Source organism: Bos javanicus, chromosome 10 (assembly GCF_032452875.1).
Source record: "Bos javanicus breed banteng chromosome 10, ARS-OSU_banteng_1.0, whole genome shotgun sequence".
Lineage (NCBI taxonomy): Eukaryota > Metazoa > Chordata > Mammalia > Artiodactyla > Bovidae > Bos > Bos javanicus.
In genome coordinates this window covers 58,263,164-58,278,730 of record NC_083877.1, presented here as the reverse complement: position 1 = coordinate 58,278,730, position 15,567 = coordinate 58,263,164, and the positions used below count along the sequence as shown (strand labels likewise).

The following is a 15,567-nucleotide window of genomic DNA, read 5'->3' as shown; positions in this document are numbered from 1 at the left end:
CATACATAAAACAAAATCTAGGACTAGCCAGTGCAGTGAGTACAATAGAGCAAATTAGATATTACTTAAGATAGGATTAGCAAAGGGATTTAGAAAAAAACGATTTCTGAAAACAATGAAAATACAGTAGAGATAGTTTTAGACATAGAACTAAAAGTCTAATGTATGTTTAATGTGTTAGTCTCATGAGGGCAATGGGGCAGAGACAATATTCAATGAGCTATTAGTCGAAAAATTTCCAGATTTGATGAAACACATCAACTCAGAGGTTCAAAAATCTCAAAAGTCCCAAAGAAGATTAAAAAAAAAAAAAAAAGGCACACTTAGACACAACACAGTTAAACTTCAGAAAGACAAGAAAAATCTTAGAAGCGGTTAGAGGGAAAAAAAGCAAAAATACAGCTTCCAAAGGAGCAACAGGCTGGCAGCTAACTTCTCAACACAAACAGTGGAGGCCAGAAGACAAAGGAGTGACATCTTCAAGACGCCAAAAAGAAAATATTGCCATCCTCAACCTAGCAAAAATGTCTTTCAAGAATGAAACACAAAACTTAAAGTCAATAGAAGGGAGGAAATAATAAAAATCAGAGAGGAAATAAAAGAGATTTTTAAAAAGTCAATAATACCAAGATCTGATTTTCTGAAAAGATAAACAAAAATAGACCTCTGGCCAGGCTTACCAAGAAGAAAAGAGAGAGGAGCCAAATAAACAAAATAAAAAATGCAAGAGGAGAAACAGCAACCAAAATCACAGAAATACAAAATACCATAAGAAAATATTAAAGGCTAAATGCCAAAAAAAATGTACAACCAAGAAGAAATGGACAAGTTTCTAGAAACATATAGCCTGCCAAAACTGAATCAAGAAGAAACATAATTTGAATCCTCCCAGACTTCAGACAATACCATAGAGCTACAGTAGTCAAACACTGTGGTACTGGCACAGAAACAGCCATATACATCAATGAAACAACATAGAGGGCCCAGAAATAAACTGACACACCTCCCACCAACTAATCAGCAAAGGAGGCAAGAATACACAATGGACAAGAGTCTCTTCAGCAAATATACAAATATTTTTATAGATTACACTACATTAAAAATTATTATAAGATAAAAATAGCTATAATTCCCTGTGCTTTACAATATATCCCTGCTGCTTACCTACTCCATTGGGTTGCCCAAAAAGTTCATTTGGATTATGGAACAACCCAAACAAACTTTCTGGGTGGCCCAATATATATAGTACTCTGTGTTTCTTAATCCCGTTTTCCTAATTTGCCCCTCCTCCCTTACCCCTCCCCTTTGGTAACTACTAGTTTATTTTCTATATCTGAGTCCGCTTCTGTTTTCATTTTTGCATATCATTTGTTTATATTATTTTTTAGATTCCACATGTAAGTAACATCATGAAGTGTTTGTCTCTACCTGACTCACTTCACTAAACACGGGGCTTCCCAGGTGGCTCAGTGGTAAAGAATCCACCTGCCAAGCAGGAGACATGGGTTCTATCTCTGGGTCAGGAAAATCCCCTGGAGAAGGAAATGGCAACCCACTCCAGTATTCTTGCCTGGGAAATCCTGTAGACAGAGGAGACTGGCAGGCTACAGCCCAGGGCATCACAAAAGAGTGGAACACAACTGGCAACTAAACATCAACAACCCTAAGCATAATATTCATGGGTTCATCCACACTGCTGCAGATGGTGGAATTTCATTCTTTTTTATGGCTGAATACTATTTTATTGTGCATGTATATGTGTATATATAAATACAAACACACATACCCCACGTCTTCTTTATCCATTTGTCTACTGATAGACATTTAGGTTGCTTCCATATCCCAGCTATAATATAAACAAACATTGGGGTGAAGTCGTCTTTTCAATTTAGTGTTTTCATTTTTTCTGGATATATACTCAGGCATGGAACTATATGATAGTTTTAGTTTTCTGAAGAACTTCCAGACTGTTTTCCGGAGTACCCACACCATCATTACATTTCCACTAAGAGTGTACAAGGGTTTCTTTTTTTCTACATCCTCTCCAACATTCACTATTTGTAACTTTTTGATGACAGCCATTCTGATAGGTGTGGGATGATACTTCACTGCTGTTCTAATTTGCAGTTCTCTGATTAAAAAAAAAAATGCTCAGCATTGATAATTATGTGCCTATTAGCCTTCTCTGGAGGTATGTCTTCTTTGGGAAAAACAAAAACAAAAAACATCTACTTAGGTCTTCTGCTCATTTTTTTATTGGGTTGTTTTTTATTTTTTTTAACCTATATATTTTGGACATTAATCCTTTGTCAGTCACACAATTTGCAAATACTTTCCATTACACAGGATGTCTTTTCCCTTTGTGAATGATTTCCTTTGCTATGCAACAGCTTTTAAGTTTAATTAGATCCCATCTGCTTACTGGTTCCAGTCTTAATCCTACCACAGGTTTTGCTGTGTGGCTTTGACTAAATTCTTTAATTCTAAGATTCAAAATTCCTATACCAGATCTAAATCGTAAAACATTTCATTTCATATACCACTTTAACATACAAGATGAATATTAATCCTTTCATTTCAAAAAAAATTGTTTCTATATATCAACCACATACAACGAGCACTATTAAATATTGCCAGAAAGAAGAGCTACTGTTCAACTACTTTAGCAATTTTACTAGTTTACAGCTTATAACAATACACACCAACAGTATACAACAGTGTATTTTTAATAACTGGTTTGCCTTAGAGGGTATGCACAATGCTTAAGCACTCAAATATTTTTTCAATCAAAGATAACCAGGAAGTTAGGCTAAACAAAATTCTCCTGGGAAAAGGAAACTCTCCTTTCTACTTTCTATATTTCATCATTGTTTGCACTGTTGAGTTTTTAACACTAAATACCATATTAATAATATTAAAACAAAAAATCGAATTCTTAATGATTTTTGTTTGCTTTTGGTTTTAATGGCCAACCTGGGCTTTGGATTATATAAAATTTTTTCAGCATAAAATGATAGCCATGTTTAAATGTTCCATGAGTGTATTTATTAGCACATTCTTTTTTCTTTTTTTGGCAGTTCCCCAAGGCTTTCCCCAACCAGGTGAAAGCATGGAGTCCTAACCACTGGACCGCCAGGGAATTCCCAACATTCTTAAAATTACTTTCTAAAGAAAATCTTGTTTCTAATCAGGAATACTGCTTTAGCTGAGTTCAGTTTACCACCACATGGGGCAACCACCTCAATCAAGTCTTTGTTGGACTCAATTTTCAATTTCAGGCCCCACCCCACCTCAGCTATTTTTTAAAACCTGTAACTTAAAATACAGAATCCCTACAGTCCAGGTATCAGGTTAATCTCTTAATTTTTTTTTTAAATTTTATTTTATTTTTAAACTTTACATAATTGTATTCGTTTTGCCAAATATCAAAATGAATCCGCCACAGGTATACATGTGTTCCCCATCCTGAACCCTCCACCCTCCTCCCTCCCCATACCATCCCTCTGGGTCGTCCCAGTGCACTAGCCCCAAGCATCCAGTATCGTGCATCGAACCTGGACTGGCAACTCGTTTCATACATGATATTATACATGTTTCAATGCCATTCTCCCAAATCTTCCCACCCTCTCCCTCTCCCACAGAGTCCATAAGACTGTTCTATACATCAGTGTGTCTTTTGCTGTCTCGTACACAGGGTTATTGTTACCATCTTTCTAAACTCCATATATATGCATTAGTATACTGTATTGGTGTTTTTCTTTCTGGCTTACTTCACTCTGTATAATAGGCTCCAGTTTCATCCACCTCATTAGAACTGATTCAAATGTATTCTTTTTAATGGCTGAGTAATACTCCATTGTGTATATGTACCACTGCTTTCTTATCCATTCATCTGCTGATGGACATCTAGGTTGCTTCCATGTCCTGGCTATTAACAGTGCTGCAATGAACATTGGGGTACACGTGTCTCTTTCCCTTCTGGTTTTCTCAGTGTGTATGCCCAGCAGTGGAATTGCTGGATCATAAGGCAGTTCTATTTCCAGTTTTTTAAGGAATCTCCACACTGTTCTTCATAGTGGCTGTACTAGTTTGCATTCCCACCAACAGTGTAAGAGGGTTCCCTTTTCTCCACACCCTCTCCAGCATTTATTACTTATAGACTTTTGGATCGCAGCCATTCTGACTGGCGTGAAATGGTACCTCATAGTGGTTTTGATTTGCATTTCTCTGATAATGAGTGATGTTGAGCATCTTTTCATGTGTTTGTTAGCCATCTGTATGTCTTCTTTGGAGAAATGTCTGTTTAGTTCTTTGGCCCATTTTTTGATTGGGTCATTTATTTTTCTGGAGTTGAGCTGTAGGAGTTGCTTGTATGTTTTTGAGATTAGTTGTTTGTCAGTTGCTTCATTTGCTATTATTCTCTCCCATTCTGAAGGCTGTCTTTTCACCTTGCTAATAGTATTAGAGTCATTTAAAAACACAACTGTGAAAAATTTAGAACTGCTTAGTAGGCATAAAATCTGTCAATTCTTCTTTTTTTTTTTTTTTTTTGAGGATAAAAAGGAGCTATTTATTTGTTAATGAAAAGAAAAATAGGTGAAAGATATAAACAGATATTTTACCAAGAAGACATACAGATGGCAAATAAACCATGTGGAAAAAGAAAGATCAACATCATAATTCTTTGCTGCTGCTAAGTCGCTTCAGTCGTGTACGACTCTGTGCGACCCCAGAGACGGCAGCCCACCAGGCTCCCCGTCCCTGGGATTCTCCAGGCAAGAACACTGGAGTGGGTTGCCATTTCCTTCTCCAACACATGAAAGTGAAAAGTGAAAGCGAAGTCATTCAGTCGTGTCCGACTCTTTGTGACCCCATGGACTGCAGCCTACCAGGCTCCTCCATCCATGGAATTTTCCAGGCAAGAGTACTGGAGTGGGGTGCCATTGCCTTCTCCATCAATTCTTCTTAATATATTAATATGCATCCTTAGATTAAACCAGGAGCTTCCCAGGTGGCTCAGGGGTAAAAAATCTGCCTGCCAATGCAGGAGATGCAAGAGATGCGTGTTTGATCCCTGGGTTGGGAAGATCCCCTAGAGCAAGGAATGGCAACCCACTCCACTATTCTTGCCTAGGAAATCCCACAGACAGAGGACCCTGGCAGGCTACAGTACACAGTATCACAAAGTCGGACACAACTGAGCACACAAGCACGCACACAGATTAAACCAGACCAATGAAGCTTTATACCTGGACTGTATTCTCTGAGCTTTCCCTGCCCCCATTCTATAACTCATTTATATAAATATGGCCTAACTGCCATTGACCTATATCAAAAGTATTATAAAATAATCTTATAAAAGTGGTCATGTTTACTTAAGAATGTTTCATATTATACTAAGGTGTCCTTTTTCATCTATTAACTTATTGGGTACTTTTTTATACCCAACAGTTTCTGTTCTAGGTGCTTAAAGAAATAGTAATAAAGGGCATTGAAGGCACTAGGGTCTTTTCTCTGGGGGGAAAAAAAAAGTCATTTGAAAATTTTGAACAAGAAACTAACAAGATCTGATTTATACAGTAATAGGATCATTCCAACTATTGTGTTGAAAATAAACTGAAGAAGGATAAAACTAAAAGCAGACCAGGTAGGGAGACCCATTATGAACCTATTGCCATAATTGTGGAAAAAGATGATGGTGTCCTGGACCAGGGTGGGAGCAGCACAGGTGACAAGTGGGCAGATTCTGGATGCATTTTGAAGAATAGCCAACAGAAATTGGCAACATTAGGTCTGGAGTGGAAATGAAAGAAAAGATTCCAAGGGAACTGAGGGAGGAAAAAAGATAAGGTAGTCATTTACTGATTTAGAGAAGGCTGAAGGAGGAGAATATTATCAGATAGCTATTACACTCGAGAGGGAGATATTAAAGAAACAGCTAGTTACAGCAATCTGGAATCAGGCTGAGAAGTACTTAAGGGAAGTAAAAGAAAACCAGGAGAGGAAAATGAAGAAACTATTTCAAAGAAGAATAAAAAGCAATTTTATAGGACAGCAAAAAGAAAAACTGTTAAAGCAATACCCTTGAGTAGATAAGAGGAGATGGGACCTAGGATATTAACCAGGGTTTCTCATAATGGCAGCAGCATTGACAATTTAGGCTAATTCTTCATGGTGGGAGGGGGGGCTGTCATGCATATCAAAGGATATTGATCAGGATCTCTGGCATCCTCCCACTAGATGATAGTCCTTCCCCCACAACCTTATCAACAACCCATCTCCAGATACTGCCAAATGCCTTACGTGGGGTAAAATGACTTCCAATTTAAGATCATCGGTACCAAGAGAGGAACTGGCTTTTGCTGGAAACACTGACAATTTATCCATATAAAAGATGCTATGGTTGCTGCTAAGCTAAGCTGCTTCAGTTGTGTCCGACTCCATGCGACCCCACAGACAGAAGCCCACCAGGCTCCCCTTCCTTGGGATTCTCCAGGCAAGAATACTGAAGTAGGTTGCCATTTCCTTCTCCAATGCATGAAAGTGAAAAGTGAAAGTGAAGCCGCTCAGTTGTGTCCGACTCTTAGCGACCCCATGGACTGCAGCCTACCAGGCTCCTCCATCCATGGGATTTTCCAGGCAAGAGTACTGGAGTGGGGTGCCACTGCCTTCTCCGATGCTATGGTTAGAGTACATGATAATAATTTGAATATCTCCTTCTGATTAGATCCTCTTAAGTAGAGACATAGTCAAGGCCAGAGAAAACTTGAGGAGGCTGCTGGCATATCACAAAACCAAAGTCATTACTCCTAGAAAAATATCAGCCTTATAAATATCAGCCTTATTATTGAACTGTAGCTACCATGTAAGCTATCTGTGTCTCTGAATTCAGACTGAGCCAAAACTTTTTTTTTTTTTTTGGCCGGGGGGGTCTCTCTATGCCCCCTTGGATAATCCCCAAATAGTCTCCCGTTTCCTAGGTTTCTTCTAAAATCACAGAAGAAAACATGACTTAGTATAAATTAAATTATTATTCCTGAAAGAGTCCAATTTTTAAAGGAATACCCCTAAAGGAACATATATCCAATGATAATCTAAGAGGATGTCATTTATGCCTTTCAAATCACCACACCAAATTATCATGTACTATGTTTAAAGGAGCCTGGTTCTATCCAGTGACCCCTTTATACTGAGTGACTTCTCCATCAAAAAGATGTACGCTAACCATATTTTTTGTGTGTTTAGGATGGAGGGAAAGGGGAGCATTAAAGGAGCCCTTAGCCATCATGAGACAGATTGAGAATAAAAGCACAGTCGATTGGTTTCCTGTGTTATGTATCAAGTGCCTGGGTTACATGGGCTATAGTCACACCACCTGTGTAGCCTGCACCTGCTTCCTCAATAACAGGTCCTAATATATCATGAATTAGCATTCCAGAGCAAAAACACAATGAAAAAGGATTCTACAAACTCAAAAAGATTGAAAACCCTGAAACTTCTCATAATATTAAAATATTTGGTTTCCAAACTTGTTTAAAAGATAAGCCACAAGTTAGAAGACCCTTACTGAATCTAAATTACAGATATTCTCTATTAGTATCCCCTTTTAAACTGCTTTGCATTCTATCATAGAAGGAAATTAAATTGGTCAGGCATGACTTGTTTTTCCACTGCACCTTTGAGGTTGTAACCCAACATCCTATACTCTTTTTGATGATTAAATATTGAAACTAATTTGTTCTAAGTGTCTCAAGATCCAAGTTTAAAAAGATGTTAAAATCTTTTTATTGAAGTATTTACATATTTACAATGCTATGTTAGTTTCAAATGTACAGCACATGACTCAGGTATACACATGTATGCATTCCTTTTCAGATTCTTTTCCCTTGTAGGTTATTCTAAGATGTTGAGTATAGTTCCCTGTGTTATACAGTAGGCCCTTGTAGTTCACCTATTTTATATATAGTAGTGTGTATATGTTAACCCAAACTCATTTTTCTCCCCCACCCCACATCCCCTTTGATAACCAAGTTTGTTTTTTATATGAATCTATTTCTGTTTTGTAAATAAGTTCATTTATATCATCTTTTAAGATAATTTCTAAAGTCATCTTTTAAATACCCAAAAAGCTAAGAACAGAAAGTAAAGGAGTAAATCTATCTAACGGGATAGAGACCCTGAACACCATCACCCTGGCCCCATCTCCCACCCACTCCATACTGCACTCTGACAGTACCAAGGACCAGATACTGAGAATACAATCATAAACAAGAGCCTCCTTCTCAACTGTGAGCCCAAAGAAGACCCACTACTTCACAAAGGCTCTGTACGGCTTAATCTCTGAGCCAGAATGGAGGTCCAGGTTCCCTGACTGTGAAGTGTGACCAACAGTCTAGTACATACATACAAGTGGACGGGCAGTGTACACAGACTCCAGACCCACAACCTCACCACAGTTACTTTATGTTTCTGGTTCCATTTTCTCCTAGAGAGGTCCATATAATGCCATCCAAGGTCTGAATACTTAAAGAGAACCTAATTTAAGAACCTCACTCTACAGATGATAAACCTAAAAAAGGTTCAGTGATTTAACCAAGGGTCCTATGAGTAGCTGGTCTCTGACCTCCCATTTCTAGGGAGGCACTAGTTGGGGCTGTACCAGAGTTTCAGGGTAGCAGCCAAGAGTCTTCTCTAAAAGGGAGGCTAATTAACAATCTACACAGGGACATAAGTAAAAAACTTACAGAACCTCCTATTAACCTAAAGGCTAACAATGAATACAAGGCTACAAACTCTAAAATGTATCAATTTAAATACACAAGAAGCTACTCTCCCAGAATAAATGGGCCAATTTCTCCTGGAAAACAAGTCCACTCTAAATTCTTGACTTCTGTCTTTCCTTTATTCTCAGCATAGGTCAAGTCCTTAATACCTGTTGATAACCAGTCAGGATAGCAGCAGTTTTTCTGTCCAACTCCCCAGTTTCCCCGGCCAAAAGTGATCTCTTTTTCCTCTGAATTCCTCCAAGAATTTAAATACCTCACAATACCACACAGCTGGCCTGCTGTGGTGAAGTATATGTCTTAATTCCCCTAGTAGATTACCAGGTTCTTGCACTTTTTAATAAACTCCCTGAAATCAGGACTATGTTCTGTTCTGTTTTTTAAAATCTCCACAGAGCCACACACATCCATGTGCTCAACAAATATCTGTTAAATGCATAAACAAGCTGATTATTTTCAAAGTTTGGTGCTGCTGTAATTCTAGGACTAGAATACTATTATGCTACAGTAGAATTAAAATATATCTAAATGTCAAAAAAATCATAATATTATCTTCTAACTTTTAAATAAAGGGTTTTTTCATTCATTTCATTACTAGAAAAAATAATAATAAAAGTCAGGAATGTCAGAAAATACATTTTCCCAAAAAGCTATAGGTAAAGGACTTCCCTGGTGGTCCAGTGGTTAAGAATCTGCCTGCCAATGCACAGGACGTGGGTTCAATCCCTGACCCAGGAAGATCGCACTTGCTGTGGGGCAATTAAGCCAAGTACCACATCTACTGAGCCCAGGCACCTGGAACCCATGAGCCTCAACCACTGAAGCCCTCACACTCTAGAAAAGAAGCCCATGCTCACCACAACTAGAGAAAGCATGCAGGCAGCAACAAAGACCCAGAGCAGCAAAGAAAGTTAAAAAGCCCCAGGTAATGTTTACGAATCCTATTTCTCAAAACTCTAACTGAATTTGCTATCTAATAAAGAAGTCTTGTTTTGCTTTTTTAAGTCCTGTGTTTGTTTTTAACCACTTTTGTGAAAGAACAGTCACCCAGTAATGCATCCTTTGGGCTTCCCAGGTGGTTCCGGGGTAAAGAATCCGCCTGCCAAGGCAGGAGACACGGGTTCAATCCCTGGGTTGGGAAAGATCTCCTTGAGGAGGAAATGGCCACCCACTCCAGAATTCTTGCCTGGGAAATCCCAGGGGCAAAGGAGCCCGGCAGGCTACAATCCATGGTGTTGCCAAAGAGTCAGACACAACTGAGCAACTAAACAAGTACGTCCTTTATATCGTACCACTCCTTGACTTTGCTGCTCCGGGTCTTTGTTGCTGCCCGCACGCTTTCTCCAGTTGTTGTGAGCATGGGCTGGGCAGCTGTGGCCTGTGGGTTCTAGGTGCATGGGCTCAGTAGTTGCGGCACACGGACTTAGTTACACGTAGCATGTGGGATCTGTCTGGGCCAAGGACTGAACCCATGTCCCGTGCCCTGCATTTGTTGTTCTTGCCATCCAGAAACACCTAATACCACTCTCTGTCTTTCTAAGTATCAATCTTCCAAGAAATCTTTTCTTATCTTCCCAACTACATGTGATCGCTTTCATCTGCCTTATATCGTAATTATGTACATCATTTTTATCTCTGCCAGTATAAGTTCCCTGAGGCTAGAAATGGCTAATTTTTGTTAATATCCTTCAGTGTGTTGAATTCATATTAGAATGGAGTAAATAACATCAACACCCCTTATATGTCTGAAAATATAGACTATACCCCTTAAGTGAAAAAATATTTTAATATTAATAATCATCATGTACCATCATTGTTTTAATTAATATTCTAATGCTTCAGTTCAGTTCAGTCACTCAGTCGTGTTTGACTCTTTGCAACGCCATGGACTGCAGCACGCCAGGCCTCCCTGTCTATCACCAACTCCCAGAGTTTACTCAAACTCATGTCCATTGAGTCGGTGATGCTATCCAACCATCTCATTCTCTGTCGTCCCCTTCTCCCGCCTTCAACCTTTCCCAACATCAGGGTCAAATGAGTCAGCTTTTTGCATCAGGTGGCCAAAGTTTTGAAGTTTCAGCTTCAACATCAGTCCTTCCAATGAATATTCAGGACTGATTTCCTTTAAGATTGACTGGTTGGATCTCTGTGCAGTCCAAGAGTCTTCTCTAACACCACACTTCAAAAGCATCAGTTCTGCACTCAGCTTTCTTTATAGTCCAACTCTCACATCCATACATGACTACTGGAAAAACCATAGCCTTGACTAGACTTACAGAAAAGTAAAATTAATAAACTAAAGACTATTTTCAGAGAGTAATAAACAACATAAATAAGGAGAAATTTACACTATCTGCTTCATTAATCCTTAAACATCCACCTACCTACCTCTAAGAAGGTAGCTGGAAATGTCTTGATGGCATAATAAAAGTACAACAAAGCTCATACATGGTAGAAGACCAACCCTGAACTACCTGGGACCTGACTTATTGCAAGATAACAATATTTCCAGAACTCAGAACTTATATTGAAGAGAAAAGAACTATTTAAAGGTGGCATCTATGTAAGTGTATTTATAAAATTACAATGGAGTGTTTAAAAAAACTGTCAAAACACAAGTGAAAAGCATCACAGCCCACATGCCAGCACTAAAAGTACACTCATCACTGGGACTGTCCACTACAAACTGCACCACCATGTCAACAGAGCAGAGATCATGCCCTGACAACACTGCCACCACACACGGTGCAATATAAATAGATGACTGTATTTCAATTACAATGTCATGAACACATTAAAGTTCTTTTACAACTCTTTTTCAAAAACTTTGTGTGTAGACTCTGATATAATTGATCTGCCCAATTTTGAAAAGGTCCTCAGACTACTACTGGCTAGCTCCAAGACGGTTTTTCCTTCTACACTGGCCATGTCTAGGCCTTCCACACAAACACACCCTTCAGAGCAAGGACTCTGACAGGAAAGAGACATACTACAGAAAAAAAGCCCACCAGATGAGAAGTCACGAGACTTCCATTACAGCCCTGGCTGGTCCCATTTTTAGTCACCTGACTCAGAACTAGAGCTGCTTCATCTGATTCCTGTACAAATGAAATAGCAAGCTAACATAAAGGAGGTTTTTTTATTTCATTTTTTAATTTTTTTAATTTCATTTTTCCCTGTACTATCACTGGCATTGAAATAACTGATTCCTAAGTACTTGAAAACAGCTTGTTCTCATTTTTTTCAAGCAACTCTGTTCTTCACAGAGCCCAAAAGGTCATTTCTAGTTCAAGGCAAAATTATAGCTGGATCAGTGCATTCAAAACCAAGATATTAAAATGAGATGGTATACAACAAGAGTGTAAATTCCAAAAGACCCAGTGTCACAGGCAGCCATCCTAAACCAGGTAAACTGTAAGTCATTATTTGGGAAAACAAAAAGGATTCTCTTGTCTACATAAAAATGTAGGCTGGAGTAAGAAGATTAGCATGTCTGTAGCAGAGAGGCCAAGATAAAGAGTACACACTCAAATATAAAGTCAAAGACAGCAGAAGAATATCTGACAAGTTTAAATTTCACAATACAGCTATCAGGAACAACTAAGTATTATTGAGCCAAGAATAAAAGGATAAAACGGTATCTGAAGATTATTATACACCAGTTGCGTGGAGGATGAACTGAAGTGATCAGAGATGTCAGAAAATCCAGTTTTGAAATCCTTAATATTAAGTAATACAAATAAGGTTCTACAATAAGCTAAGGACATGAAAGGGGGTAAATCTGATAGTCACTGAAGACAGTCAGCTAGACGTGGTAACAGACTAATGAGGGAGGAGGAAAAAGATTTGAAAATGATTTCCAAGGACCTGGTCATGGGCGGCCTACAGCATAACCACACCTGCGCAGCATTAACTGGCTTTTCCTGACTGCACCTGAACCTGTTTAGCCCTATATACCAGCCTCACAATAAGACACCGCTCTAGTCTAGATATAAACTAAAAACTACCACCACCATAATAGTACAGAGATACCCCATAAGCCAAGATTCCAGACTGGTTTCTTGATGGAGAAAGCCTGCTCTTCTAACCCTGGTGAACTTTCTCTCCAGCTACAAAACTAGGGGAGAAGGAAATATCTTCTACATCCCCCAAACTGTCTACACACCTAAAGCCCAAGTTCAACACCATATGGATCTTTAACGTCACCAGTACACAAAACACAGATGACAACATTGACACGGATAGGTATAACAATACAGTCAGGCAAATTATATTTTCTAATGGTTCATTCTAAACTGGTACAAAGCCAAGTTGATTACATTTACAATTAAAGTGCCCAAAAAGCAATATTATGGGGTTATCTCTAATGCATCACAATGATAGATAATTTCTGCTCCAGAATGCACTGTGCTACATGATTCTGCAGTTTTGCAGGAGCTTTTCTTATTTCTGCAGCTGTAAAAACATGCTTCTGGAAAACAGACAAAGTGTTTCCCTTTTCTTAAAAGCACATCATTATACTATTTCCAATTTTACCAAGCAGAATGGTTATTAATAACAATGTGTATTTAGTCGAGGTCTCATCGTCTACATTTTGTTCTGAAGAGGACGAATTTAATACAAAAAACTCATGAATCCATCGGAGTCTCTCTACGGGTAAAAGAAGCTCCAGGGCTTGGTTTGAATTGGCTATACTAACAACATCCCATTCTCAAAGGGACTAATTCAGCCATGCTCCTTGAGAAACATATCTGTTTCACCCAGATTTTTAAGAGGTTCTAACACATTACTGTTTACATACACTTTAACCTCACAAACAAAAACAGTGTCATAAAATTTGAACATTGCCTTATCTCATAAACAAGCCAGCCTACCTGGCAAACGGATTAAAATATTATCTAGGGAGGTTACCAAACCGTGATCTCGTGATAAATAACAGCTCCCCAGGCCTCTGTCACTCTAATTATTCCATTCTAAATTTCTCGGGGGCAGAGAATTAATTTTTCCATTTTCGTGTGGGAATTAAGATTCTGCATATCAGGAGGCAGAGGGTCGGGCTTAAAGCCACCGGCTCCAGCGGCTCCTCGCTGCCCTAACACCGCGGGCAGGGGGAGCCAGGTGCAGCATCGCCTCCACGCGCCGAGACAGACCGAGTCTCTGCGCCTCCAAGAGCAGGTGCGAAACGGACGCTCTGGGCTTTCAGTGGTTTCACCTTCCTCCACCGCAGACCGGGGGGCCATCCTAGGCGAGGAACCTTCTAGTCCAGTCACCCCCAGGGGCCCGCTTGCTGAGGACGGACAGTACGGTGGATTCCTAAACCTTCCCCCAGACGGGTAATTTCCTTCAGCAGTCGCAGGACTCACAGTCCCACGGCCCGCCCCCTAAGCTGGGGTGCAAAGAGGACGCGGGCGGGGCCCCCCAACACTTCGCAGCCTACCGAGGAGGCGTGGGCTCGGGACAAGGTGTTTCGGCCCCCGCGTCGAGCCCGCGGCCTCTTCCCCTCAGACTCCCGGATCACCGCTCACCGTGAAAGGGACATCCTCGACGCTGCCCACAGAGTAGCAGTTGTCTCCAGGGTTGACAGCTCCGGTAAGGACCTGATGCAGATGCATCTCCGGAGACCCAGCTGGTGAGGCGAATGCGCGAGGAGCGCAAAGAGCCCTGCTCCCGTCCCTGCTCCGGCCGCGAGAAAGCTTCCCGCTCCGCCTCTCTCGGGACCCACCCCGCTGCGGCTCTGGCTTAAGGCCTCGTCCCCGCTTCGTCTCCCCCCGGCGTCGTCCCAGCTATATAAGCTCTTCGGCCGCCGCCGCCGCCGCCCGGATCGCCGCTCGGCTGCGGAAATGCCCGGATGCTCCCACCGCCGGCTGCACCGGCGCACAAATGCGGGAGGAGAGCAAGTGTGCGGGAGGGGGAGGGGTAGAGGGTGGGGGAGAACGCGAGCCGGGCGCGTGCTGGAAGAGACGCTCCTCCCGAGGGAGGTGGGCGGCGCGCGCGTCCACCCTCTGGGCAGCGCCGGACGAGGGGAAGGGTAAACCCCTCCTCCCGCTGTTAAGCCCTTAGCAAGGTCTTCTCACGCCCCGCTTGTGCGCGTGCGCGCACAGAGGTTTCCAGGGCAATAGCGCGCGCCTCGCGGACCCCTATCCCGGGATTGCGCGCGCAGACTTGCGGGAGTTCCCTTGGAGCCTCTAGGTTGCGGCCGCTGGGGGCGGTCGCCGGGGTGGCCGCGGGGCGGGGTGGAGGCCTCTCCTGGCCAAGGCCCAATTCCTCTCTCAGACGCACCGCTGGTGTGTGTTTCCTTCTCTGAGTCTTTAATCCATTACCAAACACACTGCATGATGGTCAGTGCAGTTGACCTCAGGAGGACACCCGTCACCAGGAAATCCCACCTCTGTAAATCTAAATCCCTTAGTGCTTTTTAAAAGTACAGTGCATTAGATATTTTATTTGATGTAAACAGTAAAAATATCTTGGAACTGTGTAGAGAAGACGTCTAACAGCAAATTATTTTGTTCCCCCTTTTCGTCACAAGTTTGTTCTAGACCATCGAAAGGAGCCCCCTGGAATGAGTGACTCCTCTAGACTCTTTTTTCATGCGTGATGTCACGGATTCCCTGATTTTTCTAGACTGTCTGTCACAAGGTTTCCAGCCTATACTGTGTGTGTGATTTACGTCACTGAGGCAAGAAGTAGAAGGGAGCAAGATACAACTATAAAACCAAGCAGAACGCCAAAAGTGTTAGGATTGAGACACAAAAGTCTATGCACCACAGAAGAAAAAGAAGAG

General features: G+C 41.1%; 1 protein-coding gene across 6 annotated transcripts in view; it reads right to left on the bottom strand.

Annotated features, from left to right (window-relative positions):
• Window positions 1-15,170, bottom strand: part of DMXL2 (Dmx like 2) — a 168,315-nt gene extending 153,145 nt beyond the window's left edge. For 3 of the 6 annotated variants that reach the window (XM_061428760.1, XM_061428762.1, XM_061428765.1), the window contains exon 1: window positions 14,309-15,166. In XM_061428760.1, the coding sequence (XP_061284744.1) occupies window positions 14,309-14,395 (87 nt within the window). In that variant the 5' untranslated portion in view covers window positions 14,396-15,166. Of the gene's footprint in view, window positions 1-14,308 lie in introns of all 6 variants that reach the window. The other 3 variants (XR_009738732.1, XM_061428763.1, XM_061428761.1) reach the window with 3 other exon arrangements.
• Between the last annotated feature and the right edge of the window lie 397 nt (window positions 15,171-15,567).